Source organism: Ovis canadensis, chromosome 8, assembly GCF_042477335.2.
Source record: "Ovis canadensis isolate MfBH-ARS-UI-01 breed Bighorn chromosome 8, ARS-UI_OviCan_v2, whole genome shotgun sequence".
Lineage (NCBI taxonomy): Eukaryota > Metazoa > Chordata > Mammalia > Artiodactyla > Bovidae > Ovis > Ovis canadensis.
Window position 1 is genome coordinate 27,777,472 of NC_091252.1, and position 22,537 is coordinate 27,800,008.

At 36.5% G+C, this 22,537-nt stretch overlaps 1 protein-coding gene across 3 annotated transcripts in view; it reads left to right on the top strand.

The window, feature by feature from the left end:
* TBC1D32 (TBC1 domain family member 32) overlaps nt 1–22,537 on the top strand; it is a 193,552-nt gene that overhangs the window by 24,344 nt on the left and 146,671 nt on the right. For all 3 annotated transcript variants that reach the window (XR_011258768.1, XM_069599058.1, XM_069599056.1), the window contains exons 6-13: nt 2,789–2,867; nt 2,996–3,099; nt 3,195–3,256; nt 4,028–4,172; nt 10,620–10,679; nt 17,672–17,762; nt 21,265–21,405; nt 21,911–22,003. Coding sequence is in view for 2 of the 3 variants with exons in the window: in XM_069599058.1 (XP_069455159.1) it covers nt 2,789–2,867; nt 2,996–3,099; nt 3,195–3,256; nt 4,028–4,172; nt 10,620–10,679; nt 17,672–17,762; nt 21,265–21,405; nt 21,911–22,003 (775 nt within the window). In the remaining variant the exon portion in view is untranslated. The remainder of the gene's footprint in view (nt 1–2,788; nt 2,868–2,995; nt 3,100–3,194; nt 3,257–4,027; nt 4,173–10,619; nt 10,680–17,671; nt 17,763–21,264; nt 21,406–21,910; nt 22,004–22,537) is intronic.

Here is a 22,537-nt window from a genome sequence, read left to right on the forward strand (position 1 = left end):
GTTAGAGATTGCTTAAGTGCTTGGCATGGCTTCCCTCCTAACTCAGTTGGTAAAGAATCTGCCTATAATGCAAGTGACCCAGGTTCGGTTCCTAGGTCTCAAAGATCCCCTGGAAATGGAAATGACAGCCCACTCTAGTATTCTTGCCTGGAGAATCCCATGGACAGAGGAGCCTGGCAGGCTACAGTTCATGATCGCAAGAGTTGGACATGACTTAGCAACTAAACCACTTACTACCAACTGCCTAGAAAGAGAAGTTAGAAAACTGTAAAGATAAGACATTAGAAGATAATAGAGATGAATTATACAGAAAATATAGATAATTGCAAAAATTAAGGTTGCAAAGTAGTAGAGGTAGTTATGTAAAAAATGATTCACGTATGACTTCTCAGAAACACTATGTGATGAAAAGCAAGGTTACGTTAAAAAGTGCAGTAATTACATGGGATTAAAAAAAAATCCTGACTGTATTCCAGCATCACATTTAACTACAAACTTAAATTTTTTAAGTGCCTTTTTCTTCATAAATGATATATCAGTGAAGGAAAAAATTGTCCTTAAAAATATATAAGGTTTTTTTATATAGAATTTTTAAGGTATTAGTAAAAGATAAATTTACCTACAGTACACATCATTCTAGATCAGATGCTGGGAACACACTGAGCAAGACAGAAACCTTTGCCTGCATAGAACTTATATTCTAGAAGATGAGACAGTAAACAGTTCATAAAAATAAATCTCAATACCTTTTTACCACTTAAAAATACTCTTTCATCAATGAAAGTATAATTGTACTGGTAAACAGAAGGGATTTGGAAACAAGTGATTTGTTCATATTTTTGTAAGAGGGAAAATGGTGTTTACTCAATCCTGGATGCAGTTCAACAATACTAACACCAGAGGGTGATGCAGACTTCTCAAAAATTCTGAAGGATTCAAGGGGGAAGATATTTCACGGCTACCTTTTCACTTCAACGCATTCTAACTGGAAATACAATTAAGTTTCCCTTCTAAAGATAGAATAATGCTCTAATAGGTTTTCTTTATTCTTTTTATAAACATTGTAAAGATCATGCCGGGTCAATTTAAGTGGTTTGGTTTGGCCATTATATGCGGCAAGAGTTTGTGTTAGTACTTAAGGCAATAAAATTGAAAGAAGCCGTCACCTGAGGAGAGATGACAAACAGAACCAATCATTTGAATAGGAAACAAGGCATGATGTTCTTTTTGTCTAGAACGTATGCTTTATCCAAATTCTTGAGTTCAATTCTGTTTCTTCATTTTCTACTCCGAAGGATGCTTACATGTAACTGAGTGAAGTATGTAGTGTTTGAAAGTGTGACAAATATTAATGCTTACCAATTGCTGCAACTATGAAAACATGCTTCCCAAATTAATTAATAACCTATGTTCAGTAAGAATTTCTTGGGTTATTGCAATATATTTTTAGTCATTTGTGTGTGCGTGTGTTAGTCATTCAACCGTATGTGACTCTTTGCGACCCCATGGACTATATACCACCAGGCTCCTCTGCCCATGGAGTTCTCCGGGCAAGAATATTGGAATGAGTTGCCATTCCTTTCTCCAGGGTGTCTTCCCAACCCAGGGACTGAACCCAGGTCTCCCGCATTGTGGGCAGATTCTTTACCATCTGAGCCATGTACATCTTCTTGGATAACCATTTTCTTAAATGTATTAATCTAATATTTGATACTGTGGTGTTGGAGAAGACTCTTGAGAGTCCCTTGGACTGCAGGGAGATCCAACCAGTCCATTCTATAGTAGACCAGCACCGGGTGTTCTTTGGAAGGAATGGTGCTGAAGCTGAAACTGCAGTACTTTGGCGACTTCATGCGAAGAGTTGACTCATTGGAAAAGACTCTGATGCTGGGAGGGATTGGGGGCAGGAGGAGAAGGGGACAACAGAGGATGAGATGGCTGGATGGCATCACCGACTCAATGGATGTGAGTTTGGGTGAATTCTGGGAGATGGTGATAGACAGGGAGGCCTGGCGTGCTGCAATTCATGGGGTCGCAAAAAGTCAGACACGATTGAGTGACTGAACTGAACTGAACTGAATATTTGATATAGGCAAGGTTGTTAGTTTTTTCCTCAGAGTAGAGTATTTGAGGGAATTTTATTTTTTTAATGAGAAATTGAATTTCACTATTAAGATTAATTCCATCAAAGTTGGTATAATTAAAATGATAAGCTGTCATTTCTAAGTACCTGTTAGTGTCACGTACTGACTATTTCTGTTATCTCATTTAATTTTTTTACATTGTGATAGTTCCTACTTTATGTTTTAATAATGTAAATTTTACAATATAATATTTTTCCTGGGAGTAGGTAAAATTATTGAAGTCCTAAAAGTCTAAACTTTCCATGTAAGCAATTAAAACAAAAGCAGATAATGGATTTGGAAAGGAGTGGGTTTTTTGTTTTTCACATTTAGTACTCCTACCATTTCCTTGTCTGACACCTTTACATTGTGTCAGATTATAACAAATTATATTGTTTCCTTCCTTTAGGGAACCTCACTCTGCCTCCTCCTGTCTGTATCCCCACTGTTACCAAATTTTACAATGTTCTGCTACATTAGATTGACTCTTAGTTTTGGTTGACTTTACTTTTGCCAACCAACACAAGAATGTGCCATTTTAGTTATATTTCTATTGAAGTTTTTGAATGGTCATGTATTTAAGGTTTCGCTATGTGAAAAAATCATTCTTAATGAAAATAGATGATGAAATAATCTTGTATACAAATTTTGTTTCATTTCCATAGGACCGGATTTTAAAATTCTATGCACAGACATTTACACTTTCACCATTACATATGACCAAGGAAATTTATACAAGCTTAGGTATGTTGATTATATCATTTTCAAAACTTTTGAAAACTTGTACTTAAGAAAAATGGATAGGAAATAACTTTTTAGAAAGCACTATAACTGAATGGCATAATAATCTTATTTTTACTTTTCCTTTTTAGCTAAATATTTGGAGTTATACTTTCTTTCTAGAGAAAATAATATTCCTACTCTTTCAACTGGCATAGACATAAGTAATCCTAATGTGACCCATTTACTTAAAAAGGTATTTACTTTCTGTAATATGCTTTTATTTCTCTTGATGTAATTCTGTATTTAAGAATTCTAACCTTTTGAGAATGGTTATACACTGTTTTATAGATTCGTCTTCTAAATGAATATCAGAAAGAGGCTCCATCTTTTTGGATTCGACACCCAGAAAAGTAAGCCCTGTAATTTATACCAGTAATAAGATTAGGAATCTTACTGGCCACATAAATTTCAAAAAGTAGATAGTCAACTGATTTTATGTGGTTTGTTTTTAGCTTTTCATGTTTTGTACTTAGCTATGTGAATGGCTCTATACCAGTATATATAATACAGTTTAATTATCACAATGTGTTTCCTAAGTGGCTCAGCTGTAAAAAATCCACCTGCCAATGCAGGAGATTGTGGGTTTGATCCATGGGTCTGAGAGATCCCCTGGAGAAGTAAATGTAACCCCGTTTGGTATTCTTGCCTGGTTAATCCCATGAAGAGAGGAACCTGATAGGCTACAGTCCATGGGGTTACAACAAGAGTCAGGCACAACTTAGTGACTAAACAGCAACAAAATTATCACAACAAGGTAAAAAGAGGGTGCTGCAGCCTCAGGTTCTTTCATTACTGGTCGTTGAGTCTTTGATACTTTGGTGAAGTTCCTTCAGTGTTCTTTAAACTTTTCCCTTTTTAATTCTAAGATTTTTAATGAGGTTGTAAGGGTAACTATGGTCTAAAGAGGAAATTTAAATTTGAACAGCCAGTGCTGAAGTAGAACATAAGTTTTAAGAGCAGAGGAAATTGGGGGTGAATCTCATCTCTGCCACTTACTGAAATATTAAAAAATGATGTTTCTAAATATTACCTATTACTTTATCATTCCATAAATAAAAAATAAATAAAAGTCACTATTATATATTTTTTTTCTAAAGATCACTTCTTTCCCAAACTATTAGGTATATGGAAGAAATTGTGGAGAGTACTTTGTCTTTGTTATCAGTTAAACATGATCAAAGCCATCTTGTCTCACAAAAAATTTTGGATCCGATATATTTTCTTGCATTGGTGGATACCAAAGCTGTGTGGTTCAAAAAGTGGATGGTAAGGAAATACGGAATGTTTTTCTACCTTTCTTTGCATGCTGTATTGCTTTAAAGAATAGCTGCTGTTTGTTTATAGTATCAAGAATTCTAATCACGTTTACATGTGTTAACTCATTTAATTCTTATAACAGTTCATGACATAGACAGTATTATTAACCTATTTTACAGATGCAGCACCTGAGGCATAGAGAGGTAACTTGCTCTGTATTCTTTACCTAGTAGGTGACAGATTCAGAATAGGATTTTAATGGTAATTCATTTGAATCTACTAAATTGAATGACCTATTCCAAATCATGTCTTATTTTATTTTATTTTTAAATTTTTGAAATCTTTTGGCCTTTCCACTCCACGTATGAAATCTTAGTTCCCCGACCAGGAATGAAACCTGTGCCCCCTGCATTGGAAGAGCAGAGTTAACTGTTGGACTGCCAGAGAAGTCTTATGTCTTAGTTCTACAGCTATGAATTTTTAAAGAAGATCTGGTAAACCAGAAGGGTTCAATTTCACTTTTCTCTGGCTTATAGATGTCTGGAAACATCTCTTCATTTGCCACTGCCTGAATCTGCAGTTTAGAAAATGTGTTTAATGCCTGAATGCTGGTGACTTCCTGTGGAACTGACCACTGCCTTAGAACTGTACTAATATTAAAAGATTGTTAAACACCATTACCTCCCTCTTCTGCTGTTGAGTAAGAGTAGCCTGTGTCTGACAGTAGTCATAGTTATATTGGATTGTGTTCCTATGTCTTTGTCCCTCTCAACATGTCTTTGTTGCAGTGGGAAGGATGGGAATGGGGCCATATCTTGCCATGCAAACCATGCAAAGCAGCAACATGCTTCATTGCTACTTGGCATGACTTAGATGTTATCTAGCTGATGCTTTCCTTTTTTAAAAATTTTATTTTTATCTCAACTGTATCAGTTCAGTTCAGTCACTCAGTCGTGTCCGACTCTTTGCGACCCCATGGACTGCAGCACTCCAGGCTTCCCTGTCCATCATCAGCTCCCATGGTTTACTCAAACTCATGTCCATTGAGTCGGTGATGACATACAACCATCTCATCCTCTGTCAGCCCCTTCTCCTCCCACCTTCAGTGTTTTCCAGAATCAGGGTCTTTTCAAATACATCATCAGTGCTTGGCATCAGGTGGCCAAAGAACTGGAATTTCAGCTTCAGCATCAGTCCTTCCAATGAATATTCGGACTGATTTCCTTTAGGATTGACTGGTTGGATCTCCTTCCAGCCCAAGTGACTCTCAAGTGTCTTCTCTAACACCATGGTTCAAAAGCATCAATTCTTCAGCACTCAGCTTTCTTTATAGTCCAGCTCTCAAACGATACATGACTACTAGAAAAACCATAGCTTTGACTAGACAGATTTTTGTCAGCAAAGTAGTGTCTCTGCTTTTTAATATGCTGTCTAGATTGGTCATAGCTTTTCTTCCAAGGAGTAAGCGTCTTTTAATTTCATGGCTGCAATCACCATCTGCAGTGATTTTGGAGCCCCCCAAAATAAAGTCTGACACTGTTTCCACTGTTTCCCCAATTATTTGCCATGAAGTGATAGGAGCAGATGCCATGATCTTAGTTGTCTGAATGTTGAGTTTTAAACCAACTTTTTCACTCTCCTCTTTCACTTTCATCAAGAGGCTCTTTAATTCTTCTTCACTTTCTGCCATAAGGGTGGTGTCATCTGCATATCTGATATTTCTCCTGGCAATCTTGATTCCAGCTTGTGCTTCCAGCCTAGCGTTTCTCATGATGTACTCTGCATAGAAGTTAAGTAAGCAGGGTGACAATACACAGCCTTGACGTACTCCTTTCCAGATTTGGAATCAGTCTGTTGTTCCATGTACAGTTCTAACTGTTACTTCTTGACCTGCCTACAAATTTCTCAGGAGGCAGGTCAGGTGGTCTGGTATCCACATCTCTTTAAGAATTTTTCACAATTTGTGGTGATGTACATAGTCAAAGGCTTTGGCATAATCAATAAAGCAGAAGTAGATGTTTTTCTAGAACTCTCTTGCTTTTTTGATGATCCAACGGATATTGGCAATTTGATCTCTGCCTTTTCTAAATCCAACTTGAACATCTGAAGTTCATGGTTCACGTACTGTTGAAGCCTGGCTTGGAGAATTTTGAGCATTACTTCGCTAGCGTGTGAGATGAGTGCAATTGTGTGGTAGTTTGAAAATTCTTTGGAATTACCTTTCCTTGGAATTGGAATGAAAACTGACCTTTTCCAGTCCTGTGGCCACTGTTGAGTTTTCCAAATTTGCTGGCATACTGAGTGTAGCACTTAACAGCACCATCTTTTAGGATTTGAAAGAGCTCAACTGGAATTCCATAACTTCCACTAGCTTTGTATTGATACTTCCTAAGGCCTACTTGACTTCACATTCCAGGATGTATGGCTCTAGGTGAGTGATCATACCATCATGATTACCTGAGTCATGAAGATCTTTTTTGTATAGTTCTTCTGTGTATTGTTGCCACCTCTTCTTAGTATCTTTTGCTTCTATTAGGTCCATACCATTTCTGTCCTTAATTGTGTCCATCTTAGCATGAAATGTTCCTTTGGTATCTCTGATTTTCTTGAAGAGTTCTCTAGTCTATCCCATTCTATTGTTTTCCTCTATTTCTTTTCATTGATCACTGAGGAAGGCTTTTTTTTAATCTCTCCTTGCTATCCTTTGGAACTCTGCATTCAAATGGACCTGTTTCCTTTTCTCCTTTCCCTTTCGCCTGTTTTCTTTTCTCAGTTACTTGGTCTTGATCATTGCCTCCTGTACAGTGTCATGAACCTCCGTCCATAGTTCTTCAGCTACTCTATCATATCTAATGCCTTGAATATCCTTGTCACTTCCATTATATTATCTTAAGGGATTTGATTTAAGTCATACCTGAATGGTCTGGTGAGTTTCCCTACTTTCTTCAGTTTAAGTCTGAGTTTGACAATAAGGCGTTCATTATCTGAGCCACAGTCAGCTCTCAGTCTTATTTTTGCTGACTGTATAGAGCTTCTCCATGTTTGGCTGCAAAGAGTATAATTAATCTGACATCATTGTTGGCCATCTGATGCTGTTCGTGTGTAGAGTCTTCTCCTGTGTTGTTGGAAGAGGGCGTTTGCTGGGACCAGTGTGTTCTCTTGGGAAAACTCTGTTAGCCTTTGTCCTGCTTCATTCTGTATTCCAAGGGCAAATTTGCCTGTTACTCTAGGTATCTCTTAGCTTACCACTTTTGCATTCCAGTTCCCTATAATGGAAAGGACCTCATTTTTGAGTGTTAGTTCTGGAAGGTCTTGTAGGTCTTCATAGACCCCTTCAATTGAAGCCCCTTCGGCATTACTGGTTGGGGCGCAGACTTGGACACTGTGACAGTGAATGGTCTGCATTATCATATCGACTGTATGATAATGCCCAGTTAACCAAAGCACTTGTTTGGTACTTAGCATTTACCTGAGCTCTGTATAGTATATGTTCGGTAAATGCTTACTCAGCTTAATTTAGCTTGAACTCTTTGTTCCTCATGGCAGATAGATGGGGAAACAGTGAAAACAGTGACGGAGTATTTTTTTAGCCTCCAAAATCACTGCAGATTGTGACTGCAGCCATGAAATTAAAAGATGCTTGCTCCTTGGAAGAAAAGTTATGACCAACCTAGATAACATATTAAAAAGCAGAGATATTACTTTGCCAACAAAGGTCCATCTAGTGAAAGCTGTGGTTTTTCCAGTAGTCACATATGGATGTGAGAGTTGGAATTAAAGAAAGATGAGCACTGTAGAATTGATGCTTCTGAACTGTGGTGTTGAAGAAGACTCTTGAGAGTCCCTTGAACTGCAAGCGGATCCAAGACGTCCATCCTAAAGGAAATCAGTCCTGAATATTCATTGGAAGGACTGATGCTGAAGCTGAAACTTTAATACTTTGGCCACCTGATGCGAAGAATTGACTCATTAGAAAAGACCCTGATGCTGGGAGGGATTGGGGGCAGGAGGAGATGGGAACGGCAAAGGATGAGATTGTTGGATGGCATCACTGACTCAATGGACAGGAGTTTGAGTAAACTCCAGGAGTTGGTGATGGGCAGGGAAGCCTGGTGTGCTGCAGTACATGGGGTCACAAAGAGTTGGACATGACTGAGCCACGGAACTGAAACTGAAACTTTGTTCCTCAATCTGATATTTGACTTTTTTCTTTTTTTGATTATCAAATTATACCACTGTTATAGAACATATGCAAAACATGTAAAAGCAGAAATAAAATTAAATATCTGTAATTCTATACATGGGCATAACAACTATTGAGATTTTATTTTATGTAGTTGTACACTTTTTTTTTTAATTTATTTTTTTAAAAATTTATTTATTTTTTTAATTTTAAAATCTTTAATTCTTACATGCGTTCCCAAACATGACCCCCCCTCCCACCTCCCTCCCCACAACATCTCTGTGGGTCGTCCCCATGCACCAGCCCCAAGCATGCTGCATCCTGCGTCAGACATGGACTGGCGATTCAATTCTTACATGATAGTATACATGTTAGAATTCCCATTCTCCCAAATCATCCCACCCTCTCCCTCTCCCTCTGAGTCCAAAAGTCCGTTATACACATCTGTGTCTTTTTTCCTGTCTTGCATACAGGCTCGTCATTGCCATCTTCCTAAATTCCATATATATGTGTTAGTATACTGTATTGGTGTTTTTCTTTCTGGCTTACTTCAAAAGACCTAAACAGATTAATTTTAACACATCATATTCTGCTTCTGCTGCTGCCAAGTCGCTTCAGTCGTGTCCGACTCTGTGCGACCCCATGGACCACAGCCTACCAGGCTCCCCCGTCCCTGGGATTCTCCAGGCAAGAACACTGGAGTGGGTTGCCATTTCCTTCTCCAGTGCATGACAGTAAACAGTGAAAATGAAGTCGCTCAGTCGTGTCCGAATGACTCCATGGACTGCAGCCTACCAGGCTCCTCCGTCCATGGGATTTTCAAGGCAAGAGTACCAGAGTGGGTTGCCATTAAGCGCTTATAATTAACTTTTTTCACTTAACATTATAATGTCAGCACTTTATTCTAAAGAAAATGAGACATCATAGGAAATCCAACCAACAGAAAATTACTAAATAGCTCCCATTGTGTTCTAGTATTACTAAAATTTATCACATTTCTTCATTCCTCTAAGGCAGAAGTTGTCATACTTTAAGAGCCAGGCAGTAAATATTTCTGACTTTGTAGACTGTCCTGTCTCTGATGCAACTAATCTGTTCTCTGCCATAGCCCAGAAGCACCTATAGATTAAACATTGTTCAACAAATATCAGGAGGCAGCTAACTTTGACCTGAGGGTTGTGGTATGTGAACTGTGATCTAAGGGATGTACTATGAGGCTTTCTTTTCAGAACATGGTCAATAGTTTAATTATAAGGCAGCATATTTCTCTTACTAAACCTGAAAAATGAATTAATGATTTTTTTTTAAACATTTTAAGCTACAAGGGTTAAAACACAGAAAGTGAGAGTGAAAGTCACTCAGTCGTGTACAACTCTTTGCGACCCCATGGACTATACAGTCCATGGAATTCTCCAGGCAGGAATACTGGAGTGGGTAGCCTTTCCCTTCTCCAGGGGATCTTCCCAACCCAGGGGCTGAACCCAGGTCTTCTTCATTGCAGGTGAACTGAGCCACAAGAGAAGCCCCCAAAAAACAAAGGGTTTTGATTATCTCTCAATTAATGCAAAACTTATTTGATTAAATTCTATTCCCCAGAAGTTCTGATAGCTTTTACAGAATATTATTTTTTAAAGTAAAATGAAAAACTACATTAAAGGCTAATGATATTGAACCTAAGTAATATTTATGTAAAATTTCCCTTTTGTACAATGCATAAAAAACATTTTAATCTCATTTTTGTTTAGTTCTAAGGAGAGTTTCTTTTGGCACTTTGAAGTGGTTTTAAAATATGGTCGGCAGGGAATGATTAAGGTACTGTCCGTGAGAGCATTTCAACCTTGGCATTCTTATGTGTATGTAAACATTACAGTTCCCTCCTTGTTGTGAGAGTTGCAAGTTCTCCCCTCGCCCCTCCTTGCCCTCATTTCTTAATCTTCCCTTTAGGCTCTGTCATAAACTGGCAGTCAGGCATATTTTTTGGTTTTAAAATAACTTAGTATGGTATCTGGACACAACCAAAGGATAGAATCTATCCCTGGATAAATCAGGGATACTGGTCTATTAGTAAATGCTCCAGTTTTTAATATGATTTGCATTCTTTTGATTGCTATGCTTATAAATCATTGTACTTAGAAAAACCTGTTTTGCTTTGATTACAATAATTTAAACTAAGTTATTTTGTAATTTATGTTATTAGAAAGAAATGATGTAGGAAAAATAGATTTTGAATGGTATAGCCTGAATATTAAATGTCATTTTCCTCCTAATTTTAGCATGCATATTATAGCAGAACTACAGTACTAAGACTTCTCGAAAAGAAATATAAATCTCTGGTAAGTCTATGTTTTTGTTCTTGAGAAATAAAATCGCAAGAAGATATATGATGTAATAACTTGAATGTGCAAAGTTGAGTGATAATTAATGTTGGATAATGAAGTAATCCCCCTTTTATGTGACTTTTAAACTACCGTTCTGTGAAACATAAAAGGATAAAAGTAGAGACTTAAAATGCAGTCAAGATAACAGTTAGGAAGTCTATAACTTCATAGTATTAATAAATTGAGCTGCAACAAGATACTTTGGGATAAGCCATTAAGTATTATCATATAGTTTAATTCAGATCAGGTGTTTGTAGCGTTCCCCCCCCCCCCACCTCCACTCAATTTCATTCTACAAAATTTACCCATGCTTTTGACTGAAAGTTGCATTAAAAAACTCGGAATGGTAAGTGCATTTGTATTCACACATATTGATTCAAGTTATACTAAATACAAACTAATACTGTAAAATATATTAGTAAAATTTTCAGCTTTTAATGCTATTGGTAGAACAACGTGTTAGAGCACTGAAAGGAATGAATTCAGCAAGTCTAGTGAATAATTGACAAATATGAAAATTGTGAAATTACGGTTATACTGATATGACTTTCAGATAATAAATACAGTTTATGTACTTAAGTAAAATCTTGAGAAGAGAAGTGAAGAGAAAGATTCCTAGAATTGTGAATTTTAAGAATACTGTACTAGGACATAAATTGAAAAAAGGAGAACAATAATTGTTTTCTGTTTGATAATTTAAAGAATTGGGATTCAGAAAGGAGAAGATGGAGATATTGACTATTAGGATGGGAATTTATTTGTAGAGGTAATAGGTATTTAAAAATCCTTAGAGAAACTGAAAGTCTTTCTCTATTTCTCTCTCATTCCCATTTTTAATGGAAATTTGTTGCTGCCATGTGAGCATAAAGTGATCTTGCTAGAATAGAGAAAGAAGAAAAAACAGGAATGATTTTTTCCTTGCATGATCTGACATACAGATATCTCACTCTTGCTGTCAGAAAGGCCCTGGTGGAAGTATTTCAAATGTTTCTTTTAGGTTAACTCTTAAAATATATTCCTTATTTGAAAACAGAATTACTATAGTCAGTTCTTAGCCCACAAATATTATAAGCTTCAATATTCTACCAACTTGTTCAGATATTTTACCTCATATACATAATGAACCAAACTTGCATCTTGCATGAGGTTTCATCCTAAATCTTATTTTCTCTTAAAGTTTTCCTAAATTTACCAAAATACTAAAAGATATTTTTTTAATGGTTGTACTTATGGGTATACATACATGTGCATACATAAACACACATACACACACACAAACACACACACACACAGGTTTCCTAGGTGTCTCAGTGGTAAAGAATCCACCTGCCAATGCAGGAGACACAGGTTAGATCCCTGGGTTGGGAAGATCCCCTGGAGAAGGAAATGGCAACTCGTCCGAGTATTCTTGTCTGGGAAATACCATGGATAGAGGATCCTGGTGGACTACAGTCCATGGGGTTGCAAAGAGTTGGACACAGCTTAAGAGACTAAGCAGCAGTAGTAGTGGGAACTCTGAATCACTCGTGGATTTGTCTTTTGTTTTATAAGAGATCTTTGTGAAAGAACTTCAGTCACAGCAGCGTGATATGAGTATCTGCTAAAGCATGTTCTCTAGGTGCTATCTGATAATATTTTGTACAACAGTGAAAGATATATATCCACTGAAAACTTACTGTTATTAGGGAAACTAAGAGACTAAATTTTTGATATCTTAATTACATTTAAAACTAATATGTGTTAGTAGCTACTCTGTGCAGTTTGTTCTGTGAAAAGTGTGACATTTTCAATGGGTAATGTGCGTGCGTGCTCAGTCACTTCAGTAGTTTCTGACTCTTTGTGTCACTATGGACTGTAGCCCACCAGGCTCCTCTGTCCATGGGCTTCTCCTGGCAAGAATACTGGAGTGGGTTGCTATACCCTCCTGCAGGGGATCTTCCCCACCAGGGATTGAACATGTATCTCCTGTGTCTCCTGCATTGCAGGTGGATTCTCTACGGCTGAGCCATAGGGGAAGATTCAATAGGTAGCACTGGGCGACAGATCATTCAAGTATGTGTTGCCAGTTTTTTTAAAGCCATATCTGAGGAAGTTAAGAATTGTTTTTATGAACTAGTTGAAAAGCATTTTGACTATCAGCACAGATATTTAATCTTTTAACAATTGGAATCTTTTGTCCAGTTTACCCTTAAGAGAATGGCTTCTGAGATGGCTTTATGTAGTACATTTCCTTGGGGATTTAAAAGGGATATTATGTCTTGTATTGTTCCTCTTCTGAGATGTGGTTTTTTCAGTGATTGTTACCCTTCTCAAACCAAAGATAACACATGTAAGAAGTGAGGGAAAGAGGTAGAAGGAACAGAAGTAAGTTTAACTGCTTAATGAAAATAAAGATGAGTAGAAATGAGTGCAAGGAAGAATGAGTTTTTGAAGATTTGAGTGGAAGTAAGCTAAAGAATGTCTGAGTTAGATTATCTTGAAGATAGTGCTTTGAGTGCACAGAGAAGCTGTTTGTTCATTTGTCTTCTAATTCTTTAGAGCCTGTTGTAACTATGTTTGTCATATCAAAATTTCCCCATAATGGCAGGTTTTTGAAGAATTAGGATTTTAATATAATTTAATCTCAGAAGTATTTCTATCAAGCGGAGGCTGCATCCTAGACAAACTCCTGATAAACATGAAACGAATCACTATATTTTTGGGTAAAAGTGTGTGCTTAAGAATGGTGTTTCAGGTTCTGACTAAGCTGAAGTGAGGGAGGGGCTGTGTGATTGGTGACAGAATAATCATTGATTCCCTTTTTTTCAAGAATTGACAAGTCAGGGAGTGTAGTCATGACATTTTTGTGGAAGACCCAAGGCAATATGACCAGTTTCCTTTAAATGAGTTTATTGCTGATATCCACTCATCTCAGGGCTGGACTGGATCGAATTGACTAAATCTTGGACTATGTCTTCTTCTGAGCATTCTTTTATGTATTCATTCAGTAGATGCAAGCTAACCCCAAAAAACAGGAGTTCAGAGTCTGTACAAATAACGACAAAAGCAAAATGAGCACAAAAGAATAGGCACGTAAATAACTAATGACCCAGTGGTGCTCCTCCAAAACGAGGCTTCTTTGTACAATAGACCTATTTCATAATAAATCCAAGGATAATAAAATCTAGCAATGAGAGCTCAATAAAGCAAGATGAATCTTAGATCTTAGACTCGAGTGGTGGCTAATCTGAAGGATTATCAAAGCTTGGGACTTGTGGCCCCAGTAGACACTTTTCTTTGAGGACCCCATGGAATGATGCCAATTGAGAGTCCTCAAGGTAATCTCCATGGAAGCTCCAGAAATGTTGACGTTTAAAAGCACTGTTCAGTATCTGAAACAAAGCATCGAACTGTATTTGTTGCTTACTTAATTAGGCAAAGCAGATGTTAATACAGGATTTTGGAGAAAACTTGGAAGTGGTCTGATGGGCTTTTAGAGGTGATAAGTGAGTTCACGCCAACTGTAAATTTCCCAGAACATGTCTGTTGTTGGCTGACTTTTAGAAGGAAGGGGCTGCTGATTGGTTGGTTCTCAGAAGTAAAGTTCATTGAGATCTGTTGACATACAGTGATTTACAAGATTTTAAATTTGTTCTAGATACCTGTTAACCATGGTTATATAAAAGTATGGTTGTTCTGACTTTTATCCACAGAACAACCACTCATTTCCAAGAATTGTGGGAAAATTTTTAAATTAATGAATAGGTGTTATTCTGGAAAGGAGGGAAGGTGGTGTAGTGGTGGGAAAATATTTCAGGGCCATGGAATAGCATGTTTTAAAGGCTTTAGGGATTGGAAAATACATAGTACACTTGGGAACTGCACATATTTAATAGGGCTGGATATAAATTGCTAAGAGAAGTGTGAGTTAGTATTAGAAAAATTTCCTGAAAACCAGTTACCTTAAAACTAGTATTAAGTGGATGATGTTTTTTTTAAAAATTCTTATATACTTTAAATTGGGTCTGTGTCAGCTGACCTTAGCTTTTTTCATCATGTATGAGGCAGGATAAGGCCTCATAATTTCATGAAGAATAAATAAGACCTACTTGAAGGGAATCTTCACCCTTTTCCCTTTTCCCTTTTGCAGATAAAAATGAGTGTGTTGTACATTTCAGCTTTGAATGTGTTTCAGAATTAGTTGATGTGTACTGATTGGTGAGATTTTTGGTGGATTTGCTTTTAATGAACTGGTTATTTGACTAGTCAAATAAGTGTTGAATTGGCTTTTGGTGACTGACTTTTTACACAGGTAGATGTATTTCTCTGTGCCTGTGTGTGTATCTTGGGAGAGGGGCATCTGGAGGGTAATAGGAATAAAACTAATGTTAGGTCATTAGAAAGTTCTTATTGTCAAATTTAGGTGATTGACCTTTATTCTGGAGATTTAGTAATCCACTGATAGATTCTCATGTACTGAAGTAACATTATATTAGAGCTTTGGAATATTTGGAAAATGGGCCGAAGGTGTAGGCGGAGATAGTTTTTACTTCAATACATCTTTCCTAAGAGGCAAAAGATGATGGAAACATGAATTAAGGCTATGACAGTGAATTGGGATAAATGGATGGACTTAGGAGTACTATATTTTGAATATAAGTTTTAGAGGACTTGACTTTTTGAATGGGGGTTGGGTAAGGACTTGAGTTTCCCTGGTGGCTCAGTGATAAAGAATCCACCTGCAATGCAGGAGGCGCAGGTTCAATCCATGGGTCAAGAAGTTCCCCTGGAGAAGGAAATGGCTACCCACTCCAGTATTCCTGTCTGGAGAATTCCATGGACAGAGGAGCCTGCTGAGCTACAGTCCATGGGGTCACGAAGAGTCAGACACGACTTAGTGACTCATACTTTGGGTCAGGACTTACTCATTTGAATATTTGTCATTTCTTGATATAAGTTACACAGTAGGAAGAAAACAGGATTTTGAAAAAGGTTATGACTTTAGATTTGGTAGATTTGGTTGTATCAAGTTTGAGATCCAGATTTCCTGGCGGGGAGATTTCATTTTATTGATCTGGATCCTAAAGGTTGATTTAGACATAGATATGGAAGGGGGTTCCCAAAGCCCATCCCTAGATTTGATGATTTGCTGGGAGAATTTCTAGCACTCAGCATGTAGTTGTACTCCCAGCTATGGTTTCTTACCAAAAAATGATGCAAAACAGAACTGGTGTAAGGATAAGGCACACTGGAGAAGATACCAAGCATGAACTTATTATTATTATTTTTTTTTACTTTACAATACTGTATTGGTTCTGCCACACATCAACATGAATCCGCCATGGGCGTACATGTGTTCCCCATCCTGAACCCCCCTCCCACCTCCCTACCTGTACCACCCCTCTGGGTCATCCCAATGCACCAGCCCCAGGGATCCTGTATCAAACCTGGACTGGCGATTCGTTTCTTATATGATATTATACATGTTTCCACAAGCATGAACTTCTAAGAGTCTTTTTTTCCCAGCAGAGTCACACAGGACTCATCTTAATTTCTCCAGTGGCAAATTATGACAGCTCCTGTGAAATGTTGCCTACCAGAGAAATTTATTAGAGATTTAGTGCCCATTTTCTTTTTAAATCAGGGATTAATCATGTTCGCACCTTCTGCCTACTATATACCAGGAATTCCACACACCCAGAAGGAAAACACGTTCAGCATAAAAACCACATTGTTTGTTGAGGTACAGTTTTTAGAATGGTAGGAAAAATCCTGAAATCCAAGTTTTCAGATGATGGTCAAGGTCCAGTCTTACAGGCGGGCCATTCTAGTGATGGTAATCCTGCCATGCTAATTCTTCTACATGAAATAAGGCCATAAGAATGAATGAGACTAGGAAATCTGTCAATTCCTTGATTCCATCATTATGAACTCATCTCTGTCCACATAGCCTCCTTCGTTTTCCCATCTAAAGCTTAACCTTTCCTTTCCTTTAGGTCCTAGCTGCTCCTGCTCTTAGACACTATTCTATCAATTATCCTTTCTCTTCTATATACTTTTAACTGCCTTTCTACTTAAGTAAGCCTATATCCTTTCAACCTGAAGAATTCATTCTTGACCTAAGACCTCACCCCTATGTTTTACCCTTTTTTTCTTTCATGGCCAACCTTCTTGAAAATGAAAATTATACTATCTGCCTTTAATTTTTCAGTTCCTATTCCCTTTCCTTATAGTTAGTTCTGTTCCCCAAGCTCCCTTGAAATTGATCTTTTGAAGATCAACAAAACCCTCTTTATGACTACATCTAGCAATTATTACTCCTTAACTCACTGGTTACCTCTATTTTATCTGAGAGCAGAATGAGATGGTATCTACAGGAAGTATGTAGGTGCAGAGGAAAGGAAGAACATTTGAAATCTTTGCTTGAGGAGAGTAGGAAAAGGAGGTAGAATGAAGACTACCAGAGAATCACTGGGTAAAGAAGTTGGAGATCGTTTTTTATGACTGTTCTTTGTATTGAGAATTTTCTTTATCAGCTTTTAGCAATTCTGGTATCTAAGATGGAAATGAAAGCTAGATACAGGTCACGTTTTACTGGCTAAGTAGGAAGAAAAGACTCTTAAGGCAAGGAAATTGGGCATATTGACAAGAGAATTTTTAAAGTCATGACCAGAATTTTTTCATCATTCACTATAAAATGTAAAATACATATGTATTTTTGTCTTAATACTAACATTATAACAATAGTATATTTATTGGTCTACAAATATTTTCCATGTTTCCTGGAATGAAGCCGTAGTTAAAATGTAACTGCAGGGACTGAGCTTCAGTGGAAAGGTGGTATTCTAAATTTTCTGAATATTTTTCTTAGATATTTTCTCAACATATTTTACAGCCTTGACTAACTTCTTTAATACATGGACTTGTGTGCTTAAAATTTTAGGATTAATAAGCTGTTATTTTATTAGATAACTACAGCGGTTCAGCAGTGTGTTCAGTACTTTGAGTTGTGTGAAACCATGAAAGGTGATGAAGTTTTGGGACATTCAAAGTCTTGTGGTAAGTATTATATTTTGTTACATTTTAGAAAATGGTAAATTTTATTAATAAACAGATTTGTAATTTATTTTTTAATATCATAATAAATTAGATTGCTTTGGCTAATACAAGAGACTTTCCACAGATTTAAGATACAGCATAATGTGACCTTTTGTAGCAGATCTACATTTGAAATATCATAGTGATTCATACAATCTGCAGTTTTTCAGTTCATAACACAGTGTATGTCCTCGTGAGTTACACTGCAGTAACACACTAGAGGAAGAAAGGATGAAAATATATCAGGTGCATTTTAGTGGGAGGAAAATTTCTACAGAATACTGTTCTATTATTGAACACTTTGCCCCATTTTATGATTCTTCTCTGCTTATCCTCAGTCTGAGCTAAAATATTCTAGATGTTTCATAGCCTGGCCCTTATATATCTATTTAATCTCATATCTAGTTATTGATAGAAGTGAAACTTCTCTTAGAAGGCACACCAGTGCCTACACTTTGGTTATTCCTGCTCTTGCTGCCACTATCCATAATCCCAACACTGGTAAAAATCTTATTGTGAAAGAGTAAACTTTGAGTTTTTCAAGAAGGCTTCTTTGCCTTGGGTGAATTTTTATTGTTCTTGCTGACTTCATACAGCTTTGTATGTGAATTTGATATCTTTTATCATTCTATCTCACTTCTTTAGGGAAATATTAAGTTCTTTGAGAATATGAAGATATCTTATAATTTTTTTATCTCTTAATAAATTCTTTACTCAAGAAAAATGGCCAAAGACCAGTTATTAACAGGTTTCAAAATATAAATGTTTTGTAGTAAAGGAGAAAGTACAGAAAGAAGCCAGAACTTTGAGAGAAGACAAAGATATATAAGTTTATAAGCATATGAGTGTAAAAGTGTTAGTCACTCAGTCATGTCTGACTCTCTGTGACCGCATGGACTGTAGTCCACCAGGCTCCTCTGTCCATGGAATTCTCCAGGCAAGAATGCTGGAGTGGGTAGTCATTCCCTTCTCCAGGAGATATTACCAACCCAGGGATCGAACCTGGGTCTCCTGCATTGCAGGCATATTCTTTAATGTCTTAGCTGACAGCAAAGCCTCTGTGTGTGTGTGTGTGTATAATCTGTAAATTCATAAATTTTTCTAATCAATATTAAGATATTGTATCTAGCTTTTTTCCCCTACCACTCTCCCAGCCCTTCATTGCCTTGGTTTTTTCCCTGTCTAGTGAAGACTTCAGGGTGCTTCACTGCAGTCTTTCAACACTTCTTTCAAAATTTTTGCTTTCTTCTCTTTCAGAGTTTCCTGCCTACAGTTCCTCTACTCTAGGTCATCTCTGGTCTTCAGAAAATTAAGAAGAGGCTCTAGGTCACCTGTGGTCTCCAGGAAATTGAGCAGAGACTCTAGGTCACCTCTGGTCCTCAGGATATTGAGCAGAGACGCTAGATCACCTCTGGTCCTCTTGAAACTGAGCAGAGACTCTAGGTCACTTCCGGTCCTCAGAAAAATTGAGCAGAGTGTTGTAACATTAAATTGATGGTGCACTGATGTATTTCTCTAGCTTCAGCAGCTCTTTGTGTTGCTTTGGAATCATTTTAGATATTCTTTCTTCATTGTTCAATGGATTTCATCAAACTCACTGTCTTGGCCCTGCCCGCATTTTTCTAAGAGGAAATCTTACATCCTATCTCACTGGGAGAAATGGAAGTTTTTAGATATGGAATTCCTAGATGTCATGCATTTATGCATACAGATGCATATTTATGTGCCCTATCAATGTTCCCTTTCTCCCAGTTAGAATGAAGAGGTAATCCTTCTGTTCCAGATTGAACTGCTTGTCTGCTCTTGGTTCTGTTCCTATCTGGGGTTTTGTTTTGTTTAAGAACCATTGTTTCATTTGTTGTTGTCTTCCTTTCTATTGGTACCTTTCCTTGCATTCTCTAAACCTGCTCATATTTTTCATATAAAAAACTGAGTGATTTCATATGTACCTTACTTCTCTTTGCTTTCCTTAAGAGAAAAGACCTTCTAACTATTGAATATATACCCAGGCCCCATTTCTTTATCTCCTATTCACTTCTCAGCCACGGCAATGAGACTTATTTCTGCAGCTCCATGGTCTTCCCATTAACTTTCTCTTCTTTCTTGCCCTCATTTTGCAGCATTTGCCTCTCTTGACTTTCCCTCATCTTCCTGGTACCATTATTTCTTAGAGTTCTTCATTCTCATCTAACACATTTTTCTTAGTCATTTGAAAGGCTCTTTTTATGTCTGTACTTAAAAAAGTTTTGCTCTTTGCTTTTTTTTTCAGCTTAGTCTACCTGTTGTCTCTTGAGGGAACCCATTCACTCTCATGGTTTCAAGTATTACATATTTTTATATATAAATGATCACCCTGAAATGTTTAAGTCTGTATTCCTTTCCTGAGTCCCAGACCAATGTACTCATACTTAATATTCTATTTGGAAGATCCTTGGGAACGTCAATATTAAAATATCAAGGACTGAAATCATTATTATCTTTCTAAACATTTTTTTCTTCAGAAATAAATAGAATAAGAATTTACTGTATACGCAGAAACTTGAGAATTTTTTTTAATCTTTTCATGGTCTACATGTAATTCTAGCTAAGGCACATTGATTTTATTTCCTTGAACATTTATTTTTTGTCTCATCTTCTCCATTCTTTTTTCTAATGGATGCTTTTGTTCATGATTTTCCTAATGAGTGTTACTTTAAGCCTTGACCTTCTTCTATTCACCTTTCCATATTGCCATCAGTCAGTTTTCCACAAGCATATTTGATTACTTTTCTGCTGAAACCCTTTAGTATCATCCCAGTTGCTTCTATAATAAAGCCCATACTCTTTCTGAAGCTAAGTCCTGATACGTTGCTGCTATCCTCTAGCCATTTGTTTCTCCTACTTATCTTCCCCGTCCTCTGTTCATATCAGGCTGTTTGCCGTTGGAAGCCTGGTTTCACTCTTCTTCGTTTTTGATACCAGCAAATAGTTCAAGGTCTTATATAAACAGGTACTCAGTAGATCTCAAATGTATGGATGAGTGAGTGAATAAATGATATATGTTAGAAGGTGCCTTTATTTTAGCAATTCTAATTTCATCTACTAACATGGTTATAAATATGGTTGTGCTACTGGCGTTTAACTGGTGGAATTATGCAGTAATAATGTTTTATATTGAGTTTCTTCCTTCCTTAATTCAAAGTCTCTTTATAATGACAGATAACTAACAATCTTATGGTATTTGATTTAGAATGATCACTGTATGCCTGTTATACTTTTCTGAGATTTGATAAATTTTATAATGAATGCTTTTCTTTAGATTTAAGTGTATTAAAGTATCTTGGGAGACAGTAAAGGATTTTTAAAGAAATTTATACCAAGTGTCTCCACAGACTGCAACCTTGTTTAATGTTCAGAGAGAAATAAAAACAGGTACAATGAAATATAATAGCATTGAAACAAATGTAATTGTTTTTCTTTTAAGGGATTAAGCAGAAAACTTTCTACTACTCAGGACAAGAATTACAATACATTTATTTCATTCACTCACTGAGCCTTTTGGGAAGATTACTGATCTATACACAAGGCCGAAAGCTATTTCCTATAAAGTTAAAGACTAGAAAAGGTAAGTGCAACTAGGACATACGAATATGTTCAGGTATGATAAAATTTGTGCTATGATTTTTTAGTTTAGAGATTTGGCTTGGTCTCTCCTAGGATACTGAGCAAGATACCTTTCAGTTTGCTGACAGGCTTGTGTAAAGTATTGTTATTATTTTTTTTTTCTCCCAGTATGTACTTCTTCCTTTGTATAATTCTATTTCCCCTGTCTTTAATGTTTTCCTTATTTTTTTTCTCTGCCTTTTAAAATCCTAGATATATTGGATGATTCAAGTCTGTATTCAGAACGAGAAGTCCTTGTTCTGATTCCGCTAAAAACTAGCTGTGATTTTTAGGCAACTATGTCTAATTTATTCTTCTGGATATGATCTTGTATTATAGACCCTTTTTTCTTAATTGTCCCATAGTCTCTATGAAAACTCAGATTGGGAGGATGGATGATTAGTTTAAAATTTTCTAACTTGTAAACATATGCTAGAAAATGACTTTCTTTTTCTTCCTTTTTGAAGATTCAGTATCCCTTACAGATCTTCTGGTTCTGTTTACCCAACTTATCTATCGTTCACCAGCTTGTCCAAAGATGACGTCACCTGGTCATTTAGGTAATCTGCTTCTATTATAAATAGAGAAATAGAAACCATGGAAAAATATTCTATTTTCTGGATGTTTTGACAGCCCTCATTTGGTAAAGAGATTTCATTAAGATAACATTATTCATAATAAATTAAATTGGTCCTGTCAAGTATTTGCTTAGTGAATTTATGGAGTATGGAATATTAGAGTATAAATTAAGAACTTTAGTGTTTTTATATTGTATATTACTAGGAAAACCTTACATTACTAACTTTTGGTTCCTTAATTTCTTCATGTAAAACGCTATTTTGTTTAGTATATTAGGAGGCAAATATCTGCAAATGTTAATTTATGAAACTAAAAATACCACATTAATTTTGGGGCTGTTCTCTATATTATATTTATTTATATCTGTGTCTTCCTGAATATATATATATTTTTAAAAGTCTTAAAAAATGTTCATTTATTTCATTGGTTTTATGCTAATACAAGAAATATGCTAGTTTCCATTACAGTTTCTCCTCTGCTTTCATTTTGGCTGTGTTTTATATTTTTTAATGATT